General features: G+C 42.6%; 3 protein-coding genes across 3 annotated transcripts in view; 2 read left to right on the top strand and 1 right to left on the bottom strand.

Annotated features, from left to right (window-relative positions):
- The window catches only part of LOC115008471 (complement C1q subcomponent subunit A), an 11,046-nt gene extending 10,196 nt beyond the window's left edge, over window positions 1–850 (top strand). Inside the window, 2 exon segments of the mRNA XM_075074124.1 lie at window positions 518–535; window positions 537–850. Coding sequence (XP_074930225.1) covers window positions 518–535; window positions 537–671 — 153 coding nt within the window. The 3' untranslated portion in view covers window positions 672–850.
- Window positions 851–3,515: 2,665 nt separating this feature from the next.
- Window positions 3,516–6,405, bottom strand: c1qc (complement component 1, q subcomponent, C chain). The gene is given in 10 exon segments (XM_029431918.1): window positions 3,516–3,681; window positions 3,684–3,714; window positions 4,111–4,237; window positions 4,969–5,109; window positions 5,227–5,297; window positions 5,299–5,370; window positions 5,372–5,388; window positions 5,507–5,569; window positions 5,778–5,893; window positions 6,280–6,405. Coding segments are annotated over 9 exon segments (729 nt in total). The 5' UTR covers window positions 5,884–5,893; window positions 6,280–6,405; the 3' UTR covers window positions 3,516–3,580.
- A 6,117-nt stretch (window positions 6,406–12,522) lies between these two features.
- c1qb (complement component 1, q subcomponent, B chain) lies at window positions 12,523–15,405 on the top strand. The gene is made up of 5 exons (XM_029431939.1): window positions 12,523–12,678; window positions 13,294–13,456; window positions 13,894–14,125; window positions 14,728–14,845; window positions 15,084–15,405. Exons 1-5 carry the CDS (start codon window positions 12,676–12,678, stop codon window positions 15,300–15,302), a joined length of 735 nt encoding a protein of 244 aa, XP_029287799.1. The 5' UTR covers window positions 12,523–12,675; the 3' UTR covers window positions 15,303–15,405.
- The last annotated feature ends 6,786 nt before the right edge of the window (window positions 15,406–22,191 follow it).

The following is a 22,191-nucleotide window of genomic DNA, read 5'->3' on the forward strand; positions in this document are numbered from 1 at the left end:
TGGTCTGTAGTGCTCTGTGGAGCTCTGTGGAGCTCTGTGGAGCTCTGTAGTGCTCTGTGGAGCTCTGTGGAGCTCTGTGGTGCTCTGTGGAGCTCTGTAGTGCTCTGTGGAGCTCTGTGAGCTCTGTGGTGCTCTGTGGAGCTTTGTGGTGCTTGTGGTGCTTTGTGGTGCTCTGTAGTGCTCTGTGGAGCTCTGTAGTGCTCTGTGGAGCTCTGTGGTGCTCTGTGGTGCTCTGTGGAGCTCTGTGGTGCTTTGTGGTGCTCTGTAGTGCTCTGTGGTGCTCTGTGGAGCTCTGTGGAGCTCTGTGGAGCTCTGAGGAGCTCTGTAGTGCTCTGAGGAGCTCTGTAGTGCTCTGTGGAGCTCTGTAGTGCTCTGTGGAGCTCTGTGGAGCTCTGAGGAGCTCTGTGGTGCTCTGTGGAGCTCTGTGGAGCTCTGAGGAGCTCTGTGGTGCTCTGTGCATCATGCTCTGTTTTCACATAAATGTAGTTACAAGCCGAGCTGTGATTGGCTGTTTCAGGTGCTGTCGGGCGGCGTTGGTCCTGCAGCTGGTGGCCAGGCAGAAGGTTTGGCTCGAGTCCTTTAAGGAACAGCAGAGAGACGCTGAAACAAGAGACACTCAGGAAAAACAGATCATCTTCAGCGGCTTCCTGCTCTTCTCTAATCCAGAATAAAGTCCAATCGTAATAATTCCTCAACACACATTTTAAATTCCCATTTCTAAAACAAAAAAGCTGTTTTCAGAGGGGAAATTCATCACAATACAGTAATATTTGTGAATCTTTTGTAATTTGTTTTGATCTGCTTACTGTACATGCATTTAAAACAACATTAAAGTGTATCATTGAGGCTGGGTGTGTGTGGTTCATTTAAAGGTATCCTCACTGTTGTTGCTTCGAGGTCATCGTAGTTCACAAGTAAGTAAAAGTCCTGCATTCTAAATGTTACTTTAGCAAAAGTACTTTCATCAAGATAAAGTACCAAAAGTAAAAGTACCCATTATACAGAATGGCTCAAAATAATATTTGTTATATTCATGGATTATAATTATTGATGCATTCATGTGTTCATCACTTTAATGTTGCAGCTGGTGAAGGAGGAGCTTATTTGAATTACTTTATATACTGCAGGGTGACCTATAATAATACATAATGTATTAGTTGATTCATATTCTGTATTGATAATCTAAATATGTCAAGTAACTAAAGTTAACAAGTTAAAACTACAGTATATGCGTCCAAAATGTAGTGAAGTAGAAGTGTAACGTAGCAAAACATTTCAATACTCTGGTAAAGTACCTCAAATATGTACTTTAGTACTTTAGTGGTAAATGTACTTAGTTACTTTTCTAAACATTAGAATGCCCTCAGAAATTTGGAGAAAAATGATCCAGGAAGTAACAGATAAATGTGTTTAAAGTGTTATCAGATATTAAAACACTGCAGTTTGTAAAACTCAGACAGGATTTTACAACTTTCACCATTTTTATCAAGATGGCAATTATCAAAAGTCCAGAACGCACGCTGCAAAATAATCCAGCAGGAATGTGCGGTTGCAGTTTTGTGCATAAATAACTATATTTTCAACGCCGGCTACTACAGTGTGAACGAATGAGCCACGTGTTGTTATATGTTACACTTTATTGTGTGTTTGTAGAATAATGATTTTAGACTCTTAGTGACCTTTGAATACACAAGCAATATAAACTAGAACACATTAACTTCACCAAATTCAACTTATACCACACAAATACACATAAAAGATAATAAAACATTGCTTTTGTAATACTAACATAACAAAAGCAGCCTCATATAGCCCTGTTTTACTTTCATTATTTTGTACAATTCACATTAAATGTTTACACTTAGAATCAGGTGAGAAGATCAACAGAGCTAGGCTAGCAGTTTCCCTCTGCTTCCATTCTTTGTGCTAAGCTAGGCTAAGCACGTCCTGGACGCAGATCAAAATGTCATCAATGCACAAACTAATTTAACACTTTCATCTCTGCAATCAAACTAATGACTTCAGTAGAGGAGATATATTTTAGAGAGACTCAAAGGCTCAATGTTTTTTTCTCCCATAATGAATTCATACAGTTTCATGCGACTCCTCTGAAGGTTATGGAAGTGAAACATTTCTGTTTTTTTGCACACTTCTTCTTTTTGGTAAACTTTTGACACTTTGCTCCCACCTGACCTCCTCTTGCTCTATCAGCACATTGTGCTGTTATTCTGCATTTTAGTTATTGTCAACAAATCCCAGGAAAAGATCAAAACCAACTCAGTGACTCTGTCCGGAGCTCTCAGCCGCACGTCTCCTGGCTCCGACTGAAGATATACAAATATATATATAGATATATATATCTATAAATATCTCGCAAATATATATAGTTTCATTATGTTTTAAAAGGCTCTGTAATTACCTAAAACGGCTGGTCACTGTTGGTTTTTAGCAAACAAACAGGAGGAAATTAGTGCATTTGTTTGGGACTATTTGTGTCGGCAGGACGGTTGTGTGTGGGATTGAGTCAAAATAAAGTACAGTGTGTGTTTGTGGTAGTGAAGGAACATGTGGTGTCTCTCTGATGTGTTAATATACAACATTGGAGCTCTATGTCTCAGAGGAAGGAGATCCATCAGGCTGTGATACACAATACTTAGTAAGATCGATTCTCATCTCACTCCCAGGGCTGCATACAGCGAAGCTTGGGCAGTGGGCATCGTCGTCTTGATGCTGACGCACAAGACATCTTTAGCGTCTGTATGAAACGCACCGGGCTTTCTAGTTACTCCAATGTAAACCGTGACTATGAGACTATGAGACGCTCAGAGCAGCGGACGCAGAATTAAGAGCGCTTAGGTCTGCAGGCTAGAAGTGAGACAAACATCTTTCACCCAGGAGACGTGTTGTGTACCATGTGAAACTAAAGGTTTTACTGATGACGTGACGTTAAGTCCGTAGCTCAACGATTCAGGGTGAGATTATTTTAAAATCTCAGCCATGGATACTTGATGTCCTTTTTTTTACATGAGACGCACAGCGACGGCTTTAACCACCACACCTAATGCAATAACCATAACCATCTTCACACATATACACACTCTGAATGCACTTTTAAAAAGTATAAAACTATTTTATATCAATATTTTTAACTATTTATTGTATGATTGTTTATGTTGTCGGTCCCTACTGCCGTGTTTTTTATGTCTTTGTATTTTTTGCACACTGAGACAGATTCTGAATCTCGTTGTACTTTTTGTATAATGATAATAAAAGGCTTTAACTCTTAACTTTTAACTTCAGTCAACATAGATTCAGCCATTGTTTTATGTCCCACAAATTATTTCAGCTTTAAGAGACTTCAAATCCAAATTTGCGGAGTAAAAAAGGTAATAAGGGAATACTTATACATTTAAAGGCAACTTTAGGCGGTGCAATGAGATAGATGAAAGAAAATGAAATGTAAAATGTGAAATATTTAATGTAAATAAGTGTGAAGGAAATAAGACATTAATCAATAAAGTGTAAAACTGTTTATTGGACGTTGAGGACAAAAGCAGTTTTGTGTTTCCCATCCTGGCGGTCAGTGAGGGTGCAACAGGAAGCCGGAGAAGATGCTGTAACCTTCACGTTTTCCTCTCATCCCTCTGTAGTCTTTAGTCTCCAGCCAAACCTCCTGATCCTGGACACGTAGACCGCCAGGCTCCCTGAAGTCACCTGGACTCAGCCGAAAGGTAAGAATTAATATATTTAGTAGTTACGAGTGCGTCTGAGAAGGAAAGTACTGCCACTCATTACATTTACTCATGTCCTGTACGGCGGCAACATTGTGAGCTTCTGTCAAATCTCACCTTTCATAAACACCAGAAGACGTATTCAAAAACATTGTGACTGTACCATCTCCAGCTTTATATAAATTGGAACGTAAATCTACCATAAACCAGCAGACAGGCCATGTTTTACTCTGCTCAACAAACTCTTAAAGTCCTCCCCAGCTCACTGAAGGGCTCACATTGTCACAGAAAACACATTGTCTTTGTACGAGGAAGCGTTGTGAATACGTTCCCTGAGTATTTGTTGGCACATTAATGTATCCGTAGTAAAGTTTTATACTTGTCTCCTGGTGCGCCGATGATCACAGAACGATGTCAGCAGCTTTTGGTCGAGCTTCATCAGCACACACAGCCGTTCGTCTAAAGAGGCGTGGTACACAAAGAAGTACGTTCCCGAGACCCGACACCTACAACACAAACGATTCAATCACTGAAAGTAGATTTTTCTGGTCGTGCACCTTGAACATTTTGCTTTACTTGTTACGACTTTGGTCCAAAACAAACATTCGTGATCCCCAGAGGATGAATCCTGCTGACTGTGTGGATCCTCTGACCTTTCCTCTAGCGCCACCATGAGGTTGACATTTGAGTGAAACGTCTCAACAACTTTTGGATTAATTGTAATGGCATTAAATTCAGTCATTCATGGTCCCCCTCAAGAGGATTATTGTCGAGTGAACCAGTGCGATGCTAACTTCTACGTTGGGCTACACAAATGTGTCATCCCTGCAGCACTGTATATATTAACTATAACTGCAACACTAATGAGGTTACCATCAATGTCAGCTGAGCTTTGTGTTTAGTGCTAATTGAACATGCTAACATGCTCAACTAAGATGGTGAACTGAGGACATTATACCTGCTAAACATCGACATGTTAACATCGTCTTTGTGATCAATCTAGCATTAGCATTTAGCTCAAAGTACCACACTTTCTAAAACAGCCTGACGGAGCAGCTAGCATAGCTGTGGACTCTTTGTCTTGTTTACATTTCAATATGTAACACTGAACACTGACCGCATCCAAAATAGTTTAATCTGATATTAAAATACTTCTGACTCCAAACTTTGTTTAATGATCGCATAAATTCTTTCACATTCTGTCTGACACGATAAGCAAACGTGTGTTTCTTCTCACCTGAAGTGTCCTGTCGCGGTGTCGTAGTCATCGTTGATGTTGGTGATGACGTTGGTGAAACGAATGACGTTAGATCTCTCCGGGTATTCGTTGGTTCCTCGGGCCACGCTGAAGGCCGCCTGCTGTTGGACTCCAACAGTCCTGAAGTTCAGTTATTTAAAAAAAACGCATCATGTAAAATCAAATGGAATATTTAAAGTCACCTTAAATTAAGTGTCACTAGATTCCAACAGTTTTAAAGATTATTCAACTGATCACACACCCTTGTTCTCTCCGGGTTCCCCTAAAGGTCCAACCATCCCCGAGGGTCCTCCTTCACCCGCTTCCCCCGCTCTGTCCTCGTTTACCAAGAAACCCCGTCGGGCCCGCCTCTCCCTTCTCTCCCTTCTGAGGGCCGAGGCCCGCCGTGCCACGCTGCTCCTGTAAACATCAACAAGCTGATCATTGTACATAACAACTAACGAAACCTGAGGTGGCAATGCATTTCTGTATGTGTAGAAACTGAATCGGTGTGGCTGCTCCAAACGACTCGGTTTACCTGACTGTCCTTTCTGTCCGTAGTGTCCGTCACGACCGTCTCTGCCTGGCAGCCCAGGAATACCTGAGTAGGGAAAGACAGATTTTTAAAAAACCTCAGTGAACATGTTCCTGATGACTTTATGGTCTCTATAGCTCGTTTTCTGTTGTCCGTGTTTTTGTCTCACAACTTTAACCCTTTCACTGTGTTTTCAGTTCATGAAAGTGACGTCACGGTGACTATGTCCACTTCTTATATACAGGCTATGGTATTTACACCTGTGTGCACTTACCTGGCATCCCAGGCATCCCTGTCGCCGGACAGGACTCCATCGCCACCAGCCGAGAGGTGGCGAATGAGAGCAGGACACCGATTACGAGAAAGCAACGATGGAGCATGACGAGGAAGCTGACAGGGAGACAAGGACAGATGAGAGGAGACGAGGAGAGATGAGAGAAGACGAGAAGAGATGAGAGTAGACGAGGACAGATGAGAGGAGACGAGGACAGATGAGAGGAGACGAGGACAGATGAGAGGAGACAAGGACAGATGAGAGGAGGACAGATGAAAGGAGACGAGGAGAGATGAGAAGAGACGAAGAGAGATGAGAGGAGACGAGGAGAGATGAGAGCAGACGAGGAGAGAAGAAGAAAAGGAGAGAGAAGGAAATAAGGAGGAGACAAGAGTGCGGAGGAAAGAGAGAAGGAAATCGTCTGCTGCACAATACAATCTAGTAAACTGTATTCAACACATAGACATGAAAAGATAAATGTAAATGAATGTGTAAAACTCACCTGAGACAACAGACAGAAGAATATAAAACCACCTCAAAGAGTTCAAAGCAAACTGAAGTGAAGCTGCAGCCGGAGGAGGAAGCCAAAGAACCAGCAGCTTACGTTTTGAGCCGGTTGTATGTAGTTCTGCAAATATGGGAAGTTATTGAGATCGGGAGGGAGAGAGAGAGAGAGAGAGAGAGATAGAGACAGAGAGGAGAGAGAGGGAGAGAGGGAGAGACAGAGGGAGGGAGAGAGACAGGGAGGGAGAGAGAGAGAGAGAGAGAGGAGAGAGAGAGAGAGAGGGAGAGAGGGAGAGAGACAGGGATGTAAGAGAGAGAGAGAGAGAGAGCGGGAAAGAGAGAGATCGGTAGATAGGGTAGGGAGAGAATAGTGATGGGAGAGAGACAGGGAGAGACAGAGGGAGGGAGAGAGACAGGGAGAGAGAGAGAGAGAGAGAGAGAGAGGAGAGAGAGGGAGAGACAGAGGGAGGAGAGAGACAAACAGGGAGGGAGAGAGAGAGAACCGACAGGTAGGGAGAGATACATCCCTGTAGATATAGATAGGATAGAGAGAGAGAGAGAGCGAGAGAGAGAGAGAGGAGAAGACAGGGAGGAGAGAGAGAGAACCAGAGATAGAGCAGAGAGACAGGGAGGGAGAGAGCCCAGGGGAGGGGAGAGAGAGAGAGAGGGAGAGAGATAGAGTGAGAGAGAGATGAGAGATAGAGAGAGATAGAGGGAGAGAGTGGATAGACAGATGGAGGGAGAGACAACAGTGTGTATAGATAATGTATTTATATATCCCACTACCACATCCCCCGCCCTATCTCCCTCTCTCCCCCATTCCTCCTCCCTTTCTTTCTCTTCTCTCTTCCTCTCTCTCTCTTCCCCTCTCTCTTCTCTCCCCTTTCTCTCTCCTCTCTCTCTCTCCTCTCTCCTCTCTCTTCTCTCGTCCTTTCTCTTCCCTTTCTTCTCGTCTCCCCCCTATCTCTCTTCTCTCTCTCTCTCTCTCTCTCTCTCTCTCCTCTCTCGTCGCGGGCTGGCTCTCGCTCCTGTCTGTCTCTCGCTCCCTACTCGGTCTCAGCTCTTCCCGTGCTGTCCCTCGCTCGCCCCTCGCCCGCCGCGCTTCGTGTCGCCTCTCTCTCCCGCGCTTGCTCCCGGGCGCGCTCTCCTCTCGCTCTCTCTCTCTCTCTCTCCTCTTTCTTCCTCTCTCCCCCTCTTTCTTCTTTTCTCTTATCTTTGCTTATTCTCTTTTCTCCTCTCTCTCCTCTCTTTCTTTTCTCCTCTCCCTTTCGTTCTCTCTCTCTCCCTCTCTCTCTCTCTCTCTCTCTCTCTTCTCTCTACCTCTTTGCTCGTCTCCTCCCGCTTTCTTTCTCGTCTCTCTTCTCCCTTTCTCTCTACTTCTCTCTCTCTCTCTCTCTCTCTCTCTCTCCTCTTTCTTTCTCTCTCCTTTTCTTTCCCAGGGAGGGGAGAGAGAGAGAGACAGAGAGACAAAGATTTTTTTTTGGATTTTTCAAAAACACTTTATTTACATATTCTTAAAACAATAAACAGTTTTACTAATAAAGTGAACGAAAAAAATCATATTAACGTATCAAAAATGTATTTATACTCCTGCCCCTCTCTGTTCTCAACTCTGTTTTTCCTGCTAATGTATATGGCCATTTTATTCTCTCCTGAGAGGAAGTTTAGGAGCTGCCACTTTTCTTTGTTGTCTTTTTTGTAGGCAGCTCCCATGATAAAAACACTCTCGGTAAAAACTACGTTAAACAGACTAAAAACAAATGTTAAAAGAGAGAAGAACTCTGTGAGTCTCTTACACTCAGTAAAAACATGGAATACAGTCTCACGTAAATTGCAGAATGGACACTTGTTAAAAACAGCGGGATTAATGACGGAGATAAAAGCGTTACAAGCGACGGCACCATGTAAAATCCTCCACTGGAGGTCGGCTGTCCGCTTTTTTAGGGGAGGTTTGTAAGAAACCCCCCACTGTGGGCTTGGTCCACTTCCTGAACCCAGTCTGTTGCTCCACACAGTGGAGGGTCTGCTGCACAGGCCTTTCTTGTGGATGCTTTTGACACAGTTCATATATAGAGTCTTTTTGTCGGCTCTGTGCAGCGTCAGTCCTGCCGGGTTAATGACCTTGAGCAGGGGACCGGTCAGTTCTCCCAGCCCTGGGCTCAGGTTGATCTCTGGAAAAGGGTCTGCTGGGTCTGGAGAAGCCTTCCCGTCACTGTAGTCTTTTATTAGGTTCTTCTCCTTCCCAGATAGCCTCTGGCTCCACAGCTCCAGAATCCTCTCGGCCACTCGAGCGGAGGTCAGACCCAGCAGAAAACCCAGGGCTCGGGCATCACTCAGCGCCGGCCCCACTGCATCCACCAGTTGCTGCAAGCACAGGGTTCTGGACCTGCAGAGCGCCACCATCAGGCTGGGTGTGCTGCTGCTGCTGACGTCCAGCCTGGCTCTGTAAATCAAAGGCTCCTTCAACAACCAGTGCAGAGAGTCCGACATTGGACACCTTTTATGATTAAAAAGGGCCCAAGACTTAAAAACACCCTGATAAAATGGAGGCAGCCCATTTAACTTAAAAAATTAGAATCAGTTAAAAACAGAGCAGCATCCAGCCCCAGGTTATTTACACGTCTGAGAATGCAGCTGGTCACATCTCTCCACACCAAATCAGCCGGGCCGGTAAGATATTTTTGTAAAAACTGAAGTCTAAAAGTGGCTGTTCGGCTGGCCAGGTGGACAAGGCCCTGTCCCCCCTCCTCTCTGGATAAAAACAGCACCCCCTCTGGCACCCAGTGTAGACCACCCCAAAAAAAATCTACCATTTCTTTCTGTAGTTTTGCTAAAAGGCCAGAGGGAGGGTCTACACAGGTCAGACGGTGCCACAATTGGGATGCTACAAGGTTGTTTTAAAACCAAAACCCTACCTTTAAGCAGCCTGACGGGGGTAGAAACTGTTTTTTAGTCTGTTTGTCCGTGATTTGAAGCTCCTGTATCTTCTCCCAGAAGGCAGGAGAGAGAGCAGTCTGTGACCTGGGGGAGAGCAGTCCTTTATTATCTTGTTTGCTCTGCTGAGGCAGCGGGAGGTGGAGATGTGTTCCAGAGAGGGGAGGGGGCAGCCAACGGGTTTCTCTGCCATCCTAATCACTCTCTGCAGGGCTTTCCTGTCCGCAGCTGAACATCCAGACGAGAAGATACCAAGAATCATGTTGTATTAGGACACGACTACCGTGAAAGCCGGAGTGAACGCACTGAGAGCGATGATTGACACGTCTCATTGGACGCACTTCAGTTCATCCTCCTTTGGCGCATTGCAGGCATCAGATTAGAAATGCCAACACCACACATCTTTAAGCTTATTTATAATCAGATATTCAGACAGTGGGCAGCAGATTGTCTTCCTGTCCAGGATGAAGTGAAGTTATTCCTGTTTCTACAATACTGCAGCTTTATGTTGCATTGCCTCGTTGGCGTCTGAGGTCACAATAAAACGGGAATAGAAACTGTGATGTGACCCTCAAAAGATCCGTCAACCCCAACATAGTACTTTTAATTAATAGTTTATTTACACAGAGTTCACATTTATATGTGTTTATAATACAGTTTGAATAAATTACATATTTCATATCAGACCCAATTCAATGTGGTACAATGATTTTATCTGTTTGTCATCAGATAATTTAACCCAAAAACCCAAATAAACAGCTGCAGAATACTTTTTAATTCCTACTCAGGCTGATGATTTCAGTGAGCTACTTTGTAAAACTACAAATGTGTATCTTGTGGGTTTTTTGGGAATTCCAAATCAGAAAATGAAAATAATCTTTGTTGTACCGGACACATTTTACATCCTGATGCTTTTTAACTCTGTATTTGAAGGATGAAGGATTTTAGTCCTCGGATCTGAAGTTCTCAGAGAAACAAGCTGACAGACGTCAGCGGCAGCCGAACAGCGTGCAGGAGAAACTCTGATGTTTAACCTTCGAATCAGAGGAGAGAAGAACTCCCATGATGCACCGCTGCTGCACCACCAGAGGAGAGGAGGAGAGAAGAACTCCCATGATGCACTGCTGCTGCACCACCAGAGGAGAGGAGGAGAGAAGAACTCCCATGATGCACTGCTGCTGCACCACCAGAGGAGAGGAGGAGAGAAGAACTCCCATGATGCACTGCTGCTGCACCACCAGAGGAGAGGAGGAGAGAAGAACTCCCATGATGCACTGCTGCTGCACCACCAGAGGAGAGGAGGAGAGAAGAACTCCCATGATGCATTGCTGCTGCACCACCCGAGGGAGAGGAGAGAGCATGATGCATTGCTGCTGCACCACCAGAGGAGAGGAGGAGAGAAGAACTCCCATGATGCACTGCTGCTGCACCACCAGAGGAGAGGAGGAGAGCAGAACTCCCATGATGCACTGCTGCTGCACCACCAGAGGAGAGGAGGAGAGAAGAACTCCCATGATGCACTGCTGCTGCACCACCAGAGGAGAGGAGGAGAGCAGAACTCCCATGATGCACTGCTGCTGCACCACCAGAGGAGAGGAGGAGAGAAGAACTCCCATGATGCACTGCTGCTGCACCACCAGAGGAGAGGAGGAGAGCAGAACTCCCATGATGCACTGCTGCTGCACCACCAGAGGAGAGGAGGAGACCTCTGTGGAGGATTCTGCTGCCGGTAAAAACCTCCTGAACAATGAACAAAAAAATTAATCTGAGAAAAGAGGACGGCACCAAACTCCATCTTATGTTATTGTTTTCTGATTGAGAGACACCACGTTAAAATAAATAGGTAATTCAACAGGCATTACGACATTATCCGGACAAACATAGAAAAGGACATTTGCAGATTATGGGATGACATTTCCCCTAAAAACATGTTTATTATATTGTCGACCCAAACACAGAAACACAAGACAAAACATTGACTAAATGAGAAATGGAAAGAGGATCCAAGAAAGACAAACTGGCATATTTCACAAAATAATAAAAGATAAGCTCTTTGTTGAGGAAATGAAATCTTTTGTGGAACAGATACCGACATGCAGCCTCGGAGACAAACTGCCGGGAACAACAAAGAGGAAGTTCAGAGAAAAACATTTTGAAAAAAGATATTTTTTTAATCAGAAACATTCAACGATGCTTCATCATCAGTTCTTCATCGTGTGGAGTTTTTCTCCGCTTGTAGTCAGAGTGTTTCACTTCCTTTGACGGACGATTTGCTTTGTCAGATAAATGCTTTGAAAATAATCACAGAACATGAAAATCAAACCCACAGAGAACATGAAGCAAATATAACGCAAAGAATAAAAGACATGAACAGGATTTAAATGTTATGTTACTTCTATATTGCATTTCAAGTTAGTAAACACAGAATATCATTAACATAATAAATCTTATTTTCTTTTTATTGAATTTCTCCAGAAGAAAAACCCCAAAAACAGGTTTGGACGAATATTACAGAGCAATACAAGCATAGAGAAGAGAGAGAGAGGAGGGAGAGAGAGATAGAGAGAGAGAAGAGAGAGAGAGAGAGAGGAGAGGATAGATAGAGAGAGAGAGAGAAGAGAGAAGAAGAGAGAGAGGATAGAAGATAGAATATAGAAGAGAGATAGAGAGATGAGAGAGAGAAGAGAGAGAGAGAGAGATAGAGAGAATAGATGAGAGAGATAGATAGAGACAGAAATATAGATGATGGATAGATATAGATATAGATAGAAGATAGATAATATAGAGATATAGAGATAGAGATAGATATAGATAGAGAGATATATATAAAATATATAGATATGATATATTATGATATATAATATATAATATATTGCTTACAAGCAATATCTTATATATAGATAATATATATAATATAATATATATATATTCATACTATATATATATATATATATAATATATTATACTATAATATATATATATATATATATTATATATAATATATAATATATATAATATATTGCTATACAAGCAATATATTATATAAAAAGAGCAATAACAACATCTTGAATTTCCCTCAATGATGCTACGCTTAAATAAATACGATGCTTTAAATTAAACTACAGTTTATAGTTCTGAACTCCAGCTATAATATTAAAATACTACTTTATACTTTTACAAATGATAAGCTTATAGAATACAAACCCCTGAGATTCATTTATGTAAGTGAAGTTAAATATTTTAAGTAGAAATATCCGTCATCAGCTAAATGCACTTAAAGTATGGAAAGACATACAAAAAAAACATTATTATTGTGAACACAGAGCGGCGATCATGCTCTCTACATCTGTTTCACTTCCTGTTTGTTTTTCCTGACGGAGCTGAAGGAGCACAGCTCTTCACCTCCGCTCTCCGTCAGCGTATCACTCCACCACAAGACGAGGGACTGCTTTATCTGCAAATGGTGAGACTTTTGTTTCTTAGAAAACCAAAGAACAGGCAAAGAAAAACATAAATATGTCGACAGAGAGAGAAAATCACTTTGTTTTTCGTTGTGTACCATTTGCATACGGCTGTTATAATAATAATAAACTTTATTTATATGGCACTTTTCATAGCATGCAGCTCAAAGTGCTTTGTAATAGAAACTAATCAAGAATGCAGGTATTAAAAAAAGATATAGAAACCTGTTGATGTATGTTATCAACTTGTTTTGTCTGGGGTTTTTCTGATTACAACACAAAATAGTGATATGTGAACGTAGACGACTATCGAGTCAGCTACAGGAAAACCTTTCTTATGGGGACATAGAGCTGGTCCCCATAAGGTACAACGTTACATCTTAGGGTTAAGACTTGGTGTTTAGTTGAGGTCATATTTAGGGTTTGGGTTTAAACGTGCAATTTACGGTTACTACTATACTATGTTTACATCCTTTAATGTTAAAAACACATTATTTTTCTCGTACTTTGTATGAACACAAGTACTGAAAAAGTGAGTTTTCATCATATGTCCCCTAAAGATTTAAGTAAGTCCTCCTAAGTGACAAAAACAAGTTTGTGTGTGTGTGTTCACTCAGGCCCCCCAGTGGCTGAGCTGCAGTACTGCAGTGTTTCTGCTCTTGGTTCACATCACCCCAGTCGTCACACAGTCCTGCGGGGGAACCCACGGGATCCCTGGGATACCAGGCACCCATGGGCCCAACGGCCAGGACGGTCCGGCAGGACAGAAGGGAGACCCCGGTGAGCTGGTCACATGTTTTTCTTTTCTAACTCTCACTGTATAAAGTTATTTTAACAACTTGTCGACAAACAAATTATTGAAGTTTAATTCATTTAACACATATTTGTTTAATTTAGCAAAGGAACTTTAATTTTAAGTTAACATCAACTAACATTTGCAAACGCCCTACCTGACTAATATTTGTAATGCGAAACATGTTTGTTAGCTGTGTACCTGATGTTAGCTAAATAAGATACATTAGACCACTTAGGAGACAGGAAGTGTGTAACATTTCATACCATTGGTGCTGCTTGTAACGCATCATCTTTACAAGTCTCCGTAGTGTCGATGCTGATGAACAAAGGTTTCGTGTTTTAAAACAAAGCGTATCAGTGTGGATGTAGCTTTAGTGTCAGTTCACAGTAACAACCTTGTGATACCTTGTCTGTACGAGCAGGTGAGGCAGAGCAGCCCGTCAGGGGCCAGAAGGGGCTCCTCGGTCTGGAGGGCCCCCCAGGACGGCCTGGTCTAAAGGGGGACGTGGGTCTTACGGGGCCTCCCGGTGATCCAGGCCTCAGGGGGGAAAAGGGGAGACCCTTCAACCCTTCCAACCAAGAGAAACCCTTCTTCTCCTACAAACGGGTGATGTCACACATACCAGAGGTCGACACGGTCATCAACTTCAACCGGTCAGTGCTGCGAAGGTTTAAAGTCTCAGAGAGTCAATGTTTCATTTCCTGTTGAAACAAGATGATGAGGCCGGCGTGACGGTTAAAACCGCCACCATTAAAACCCTGAAAACCTAAAATCTTAAGAATATTTGCAGTATTAAAAATGTACGACTAAATAAGCAACAATTAAAGGCAGGAAAAAACCTCTTTTGGATACATTAAAGGAGACTACAGATGTACAGGGCAAACACAAATCACCAATAGGTTTCATCATGAAACTTCCCAGTTCATTACAATCATTCTCTGTATTATAGGTTTTATCCATTTTTATGTTTAAATATGCAAATGAGGCTTTATCAGATGCTAACCTTTGTTGAATTTATGAGAAATCAACAGACACAAATAGACAAAGTTAGTAAAATAAACATCTAAATATGTATTTTGGATTCTAGTCTGACAGAAGCCCAAAATCTCAAATTGACCAGTGTCTTACGGAAACGTGTGTTTGAGTCCTGGAGACACAACATGTCATAAGATTTGCATTTCAAAGTTCTCAAAACGTTGATGGAGGTAGAAGAGACGTTAAAACAAGTAAAAGATAAACCTGTTTGTGTGAACAGACAGATTTTGCCGGAGCTGGAGGAACGGTTTCAGGGAGAGTCGCTGACAAACGGGACGTTCACCTGCGTCGTCGGAGGAATCTACTTCTTCAGTTATCACATTTCAGCAAAGAGCCGAGTGAGTCTCACAAAGCTCATCTGTTGATCTCATTTTGTCTTGAAAACCACAAACGTGTTCCCGTATGATAGTGACGTGCTTCTCCTTCCATTTGTATTCTTAATACTTTACTACTGCTTTATTTATTTACCTTTTACATGAATAACATGATGTATTTACAGGATCTATAAATACTACTCATCACAAGAGAGCCATAAAACTCTATTTGTCTTCTACCTGAGTGTTTGTGTGATCACAGGTGTGTCTGGAGCTGATGAAGGGCAGCGACAGTCAAATGACGCTGTGCGACACATCCGAGGGTTACCTGGTCACCTCGGGCTCGGCGGTCCTGCAGCTGGAGACCGGAGACACCGTCTCTCTGCAGGTCACGAGGTACAACAACATCGTGACGGTCCAGAGCAGCACCAGCCACACCTTCACCGGCTTCCTCATCTTCGCCAACGGCGAGAGCCTCTGATCCACTAAACCAGCGTTTACACCATCACAGACATTCACAGCCTCGTAATGAAATGTGTGTCTTCTGTAATAAAGCAGCAGAATTCATTAAAAGTTGCACTTAAGATTGTTTTTTACATTTATTTTTCGCACAATAAATCGCTCAGTAAACGAGTCACCTTTAAGAACTTTACACACTGCGGGATTTCTTTTCATGTCATTCATTTACACGTCAATATATTTGGTTCAATCTGTTGTGAATACTTACAGAGCAGGGTCGCTGGGTCGCAGGGTCACAGGGTCGCAGGGTCAAAGGGTCGCAGGGTCAAAGGGTAGCAGGATCAAAGGGTAGCAGGGTCAAAGGGTAGCAGGGTCAAAGGGTCGCAGGGTCAAAGGGTCGCAGGGTCAAAGGGTCGCGTGCTCGAAGCACAAAAATAACATCTTTGCATTGCGTTGAGCTTTCAGGTGGATGTCGCCCGGCATGCTGCTTTAGTGCACGTGTGACCTCAGTATTACTCAGATCTTCTTCTTCTTCTTAAATAAGTTTATACTTTACATAGTAAAACATCTGTTCAACAGAATAAAACTGCGTTGCAGCATAATGACAGATTAGTGATAGAATATTTAATGTTGTGGCGTGCAACATTTCCTCCAGTGACATCAGGTGAACGTCTCTGACCGACAGACCGTATCCACCACACGGCGTCAGGTTGGCAGACACTTAACCTTACAGGCGTGCGGGGGAACGGACAGGTGTGTTTGAAGCCGGTACGAATGCACAGATAAAGATGAGCTCATGGATTATTAGTATTATACCATTTGTAGAATTTCAGTGATGGTTCAGACGCTGTGATCCAAACATCCAAAGTTCAAAGGTCAACATTTATTGAATGAAAGACTCGATCATTTCAAAATGCACAACATGTTTTTATCTAACCAAATATTCTGCTTCAAGTTATATTTGTTGATGTTTAGCCTTTTAAAGACGGTTGACAACAGTTTGCAGATGACAGAAGGAGGCACGCACTAACGAGATATATTCATTAAAGTAAATTAAGATCAAAGTCCACAAAACAAGCCTGAAAATCTGAAATGAGATATAGTGATAGAGTCGACGGAGCGCAGCTGTGTAGTAGCCGATGCTACGCTATGATTGGCCGGTCTGCGTTCAAAGGGGCGGGACTTAGCAACATGGTGCCCCAAAAGTTGCCATTTCTAATTATCCCAAAATGCTTTATAATAACTTAACATTTAGTTAGAGTTGTTGGCCATTAAATTAGAATCCAGATGTGTTTATCACACATATCTCTCATTAAAGAGCGCCCCCTGGTGTCTGGAGGCTGAACTTCAGCCCAGCATGTCGGTGGCTGACGGGCTGCTGAACACACCGTTCCTGGCGTAGAAAGTGCTCTTCACCACCGAAGACTTGCCGCGGCACGGCGTTTTGTAATCCAGAGTGTAGTCACCTGAGGAGCCAGGCAGACAGCGTTAATGTGGAGAAAATAAACGAAGAGAATATATTAAACAATATGGTGATCGCTCGCTATGAACCCAGACAGACGTATTTATTCTGTAGTTCAATCTAGAACCGTTTAAATTCAAATACACACAGATAGAAACGTTCGGACAGTTTTAATCCAGAACTTGGTGCAGACATTTATTGCAATTATGACTGACTTCAATTTTTAATGTAAATTCATTGTGTTTTTAATTGTCATATAAAATCAGAATTCAGTTTATTGCCAAGTAGTTTTTCACATACAAGGACTTTGCTTGTGTGTATAATGATGATTTAATAAAACATAAACACAGCAGATATTGGAGGAAATATTATAAAAACTATTATAAAGTAATATAAAAATACAAAAAAGAAAAGGAGTACATTAAAGTGGAGCTGTGCAGTTTCAGAAGAGATGAAGTCACAAAGCCTCAGTCTGTCTGTAACACCATCATCATCACCATCATCATCACCATCATCACCATCATCATCATCACCACCATCACCACCATCATCATCGCCATCATCATCATCATCATCATCATCATCACCACCATCATCATCACCATCATCATCACCACCACCATCACCACCATCACCATCATCATCACCATCACCATCACCATCATCATCACCATCATCATCACCACCACCATCACCACCATCATCATCGCCATCATCACCACCATCATCATCACCATCATCATCATCACCACCATCATCATCGCCATCATCATCATCATCACCACCATCATCATCACCATCATCATCACCATCACCACCATCACCATCATCACCACCATCACCATCACCACCACCATATCATCACCTCATCACCATCACCATCACCATCATCATCACCATCATCACCACCACCATCACCACCATCATCACCATCACCATCATCACCATCACCACCACCACCATCATCACCACCACCATCACCACCATCACCATCACCATCACCATCACCATCATCACCATCACCATCATCACCACCACCATCACCATCATCATCACCACCATCACCATCATCACCACCATCATCACCATCATCACCACCACCATCACCACCATCACCATCATCACCACCACCATCACCATCACCACCATCATCATCATCACCACCACCACCACCATCACCATCATCACCATCACCATCACCACCATCACCATCATCTCATGTTTCTGCAGAACTCACCCAGCCTCCACCCGTACTCCCAGGACGAGAGCAGAGGGAAGCCAAACTTCTCCTCGGGTCTGACGTGTCCACGTCTCTGCAGGTACAGACTGCGGCCTCTCCCCTGCAGAGCACATCCAGTTTACTTTTAAACATTATGTTCAAACAATACAAATCAAACAATTGTATTTACTTTTGCGTTGCATGCAGTTATATATTTGTTTTTCTTGGCATGTACGATCATTTGGGTTATGTTTCAAATGTTGCATATAAGCTCCCACACACGGTCTAAAGTATTTATTTAGTTATTTTACTAAGTGCTAAATACGTGCTGGTCTGACGCTGCCTTGATCAGGGAGTTTGTGTTATTGTGTGAACTGACCCTTTAAAACTGTCTTTAACCGATAGATTTCATAAAACTTAACACACTGGGGTTTGTTTATGAAACGGGAAGACTCTGAAGAATGTGTAGCAAAGGGAGTAAACCAGCTGAAGGGCCACAGGGGCCCATTGTGGATCTCATGCTTTCAACATGTGGCTCTGATCCTTTCAAACATCTACAAGAATGGTGATGAACGTGGTTTCAGGAGGTCGTTAACTACGGCACAGATACTAGGCATGATCTCCAATGTTATTTATACTATTTTAATTCTGTTATTTATATTATTTTAATTCTGTTATTTATATTATTTTAATTCTGTTATTTATATTATTTTAATTCTGTTATTTATATTATTTTAATTCTGTTATTTATATTATTTTAATTCTGTTATTTATACTGTTTTAATTCTGTTATTTATATTATTTTAATTCTGTTATTTATACTATTTTAATTCTGTTATTTATACTGTTTTAATTCTGTTATTTATATTATTTTAATTCTGTTATTTATACTATTTTAATTCTGTTATTTATACTGTTTTAATTCTGCTATTGTTATAATGGTGCTTCAGACTCATTACATCAACACTGTGATGATTGTTCTGTAAATGCTCTTATTCTGTCTAATCTGTACTAATTGTTGTTTTTGCTTTGAAGCTGCAATTCTTGTATGAAAGGTGCTATACAAATAAAGATTATTATTATATTATTATTAAAACATAAAGTCACAAAATGACACAAACTGACTGACTGATGGTTAAACCAGCAGCCTGGTGGCAGAACGCTTAATTATGTATGAATTACATATGTATAACACGTCTCTATTCTCTACCGGTGCAGAGCTTCCTGCTGCAAACACCTGCTGCAAACACCTGCTGCAAACACCTGCTGCAAACATCTGCTGCAAACACCTGCTGCAAACACCTGCTGCAAACACCTGCTGCAAACACCTGCTGCAAACACCTGCTGCAAACATCTGCTGCAAACACCTGCTGCAAACACCTGCTGCAAACACCTGCTGCAAACACCTGCTGCAAACATCTGCTGCAAACACCTGCTGCAAACACCTGCTGCAAACACCTGCTGTAAACATCTGCTGCAAACATCTGCTGCAAACACCTGCTGCAAACATCTGCTGCAAACACCTGCTGCAAACACCTGCTGTAAACACCTGCTGCAAACACCTGCTGTAAACATCTGCTGCAAACACCTGCTGTAAACATCTGCTGTAAACATCTGCTGCAAACACCTGCTGCAAACATCTGCTGCAAACACCTGCTGCAAACACCTGCTGCAAACACCTGCTGTAAACATCTGCTGCAAACACCTGCTGCAAACACCTGCTGTAAACATCTGCTGCAAACACCTGCTGCAAACACCTGCTGCAAACACCTGCTGCAAACACCTGCTGCAAACACCTGCTGCAAACACCTGCTGCAAACACCTGCTGCAAACACCTGCTGTAAACATCTGCTGCAAACACCTGCTGCAAACACCTGCTGCAAACACCTGCTGTAAACACCTGCTGTAAACATCTGCTGCAAACACCTGCTGCAAACACCTGCTGCAAACATCTGCTGCACGTGGAACACTGACTGGAGCAGAACCTGTAACACTTCTAAACATCCGAACTGTCCCTTTAAGAGTCCAGAGTTCCGTACGTGGTGCGAGGAGTCCTGATAGAGAGCGTGTCTGGTCTGGGGGGAGGCAGGTCTCATTAGGGGGGGCACATCGAGCCGCCCCTCCCCGTCCACAGAGAGCACAGGAGGAGGACGAGGAGGAAGACGAGGAGGAAGACGAGGAGGAAGAGGGTCGAGCTTCCCGTTTGTCCTGGTAACAGGAGGCAGGACCGCCCTGGTGGGAGGAACACAACATGTGAGTGTCATGAAAGTCACGTGACTGCAGGTGTAACAAGGCGTCTCACCGGGGGTCTGCAGGCAGGAGGGGCAGGAGGGGCGGCTCTGCGCTGCTGTGCCGGGGGTCGTGGCAGGACGGGTACAGGTGGTTATAGCGGCTCTTCCACGCCAACCGGGTCAACATCTCCTTCTGGATCTGCTCTCGGTAGCAGTTCTGGCTCTGGGTCGTCAGCATCTCCGGCCACAAAGACTCAGTGCAACATGTAGACCTGTGATGGTGCAGGGGGGCATCAGGTGCATCAGGTGCATCAGGTGCATCAGGAGAACACTCACATTGTTAGGATGATCACTTCAGACTCGTCCAAAGGAAACTTTTAAAAGTCACATATATTTTTCCTTCAATCTACATTTTTTACCGTTTAGATTTAAAAAAGCTACTTTTTCATCTGCGGTTAAAAAACGTATCGGAAGACACTGATGAGCTCACACACACACACACACACACACACACACACTACGCTTTGAAAGTTGTTTGTTTACATATCTATAAACATAGATACATATTTATCTGCTTTACCGTTTAGTTGTTCCTGATGCAGCATCCGCTCCTCAGTGGAGATAAGCTCAGACAACACACTGTAACATGAGGAAACATGACACACACACACACACACACACACACACATCCCGTGAAGCCTTCACCCTGCGCTGAGCAGCGCCCCCTGTGGCCACACGTGGTACTTGTGATCTGATGCTTTAATAATGATCATTGGGAAACATGTAGTTTGTGTCTTCTGCTTATATAGTGCTCATTATGTGCACTTCCTCTGACATGTCCCTCAGGATGAATACAGCATCTACCTTCTCTTTGGCTCAAAGCGCTTCAACTACTAACGGAACAAGCTTTTAATTACATTAATCTGGACGTGTTGATTGAACTGAAGTTTGTAAATAAAGGAGTGGAGGGATCTGGGCTGGAGAAATAAATAGTTATTAGTCCAGATATTGCAGAAATGGACCGAGTTTCTTACAATTTACGTTGAAATGTAACATTAACTGCAGTTTCTCCATGTGAGGAACCAAAACAAGTGATGCGGTTTGAGAAGCTCCTCTCCATCACCAGAGCAGATCGTTGCGTGAAGGAGGATAACGAGTCCTGAAACATCCAGAGAGGATTAAAGAGTCATGTAACCTGCAGACACACCATCTAAAGAAATACTTACATGTGTATATGCACAAGAACATAACTCCTTTAATAATAACGTTTAACGAAACAGACAGTATCTGCTTCGATCATTTAAAGATGTGCAGAACATCTCCAGGACTAAATAACTCATTTAACTCAAAGAGAACATTTAAACTTCCACGTTGAAGTTAAAATAAACTTTGCGTTCTACAACTAAAATGTACAAACGGTGGAATTTTATCTGCACATCACATGAGTTTCATCAGCAGGTCCCTTTAGTGGCTGTTCTGGAGCTTTCTGTCACATCACATGAGTTTCATCAGCAGGTCCCTTTAGTGGCTGTTCTGGAGCTTTCTGTCACATCACATGAGTTTCATCAGCAGGTCCCTTTAGTGGCTGTTCTGGAGCTTTCTGTCACATCACATGAGTTTCATCAGCAGGTCCCTTTAGTGGCTGTTCTGGAGCTTTCGATCACACTTTGAATCTCAAATCTAAAAATGATTTCAGTTTTTCTATAAACTTTAAGCGTGTTGTCGTCGGAGACGCCTCGACACTGAACTGAAGAAATGTAGAAAAAAACATGAACAAAAGAGATCAAAGTACATTTTATTGTACAAAACATTTGAAAATACACATTTCCTTTAAGAGTTCAAAAGTGACACAAACTTCCCTGCGTTCATATTCACGGACATTATTTAAACTGTCTGGAAGCAAAGATCTACTTCTAATTTGCATTTTTATTACAAGTGGTTTCACTGCGACGAGTAAACAAACAGCAGATATTAAATCGTTAAGTTGCTTTTTAAAATG

Source organism: Cottoperca gobio, chromosome 5, assembly GCF_900634415.1.
Source record: "Cottoperca gobio chromosome 5, fCotGob3.1, whole genome shotgun sequence".
In the NCBI taxonomy this organism is placed as follows: Eukaryota; Metazoa; Chordata; class Actinopteri; order Perciformes; family Bovichtidae; genus Cottoperca; species Cottoperca gobio.

Bases quoted from the DNA above. Each gene is read 5' to 3' on its own strand.
- c1qb (XM_029431939.1), top strand. The intron at 13,457-13,893 runs GTGAGCTGGTCA...CTGTACGAGCAG, and splicing joins AGGACAGAAGGGAGACCCCG to GTGAGGCAGAGCAGCCCGTC. The intron at 14,846-15,083 runs GTGAGTCTCACA...GTGTGATCACAG, and splicing joins ACATTTCAGCAAAGAGCCGA to GTGTGTCTGGAGCTGATGAA.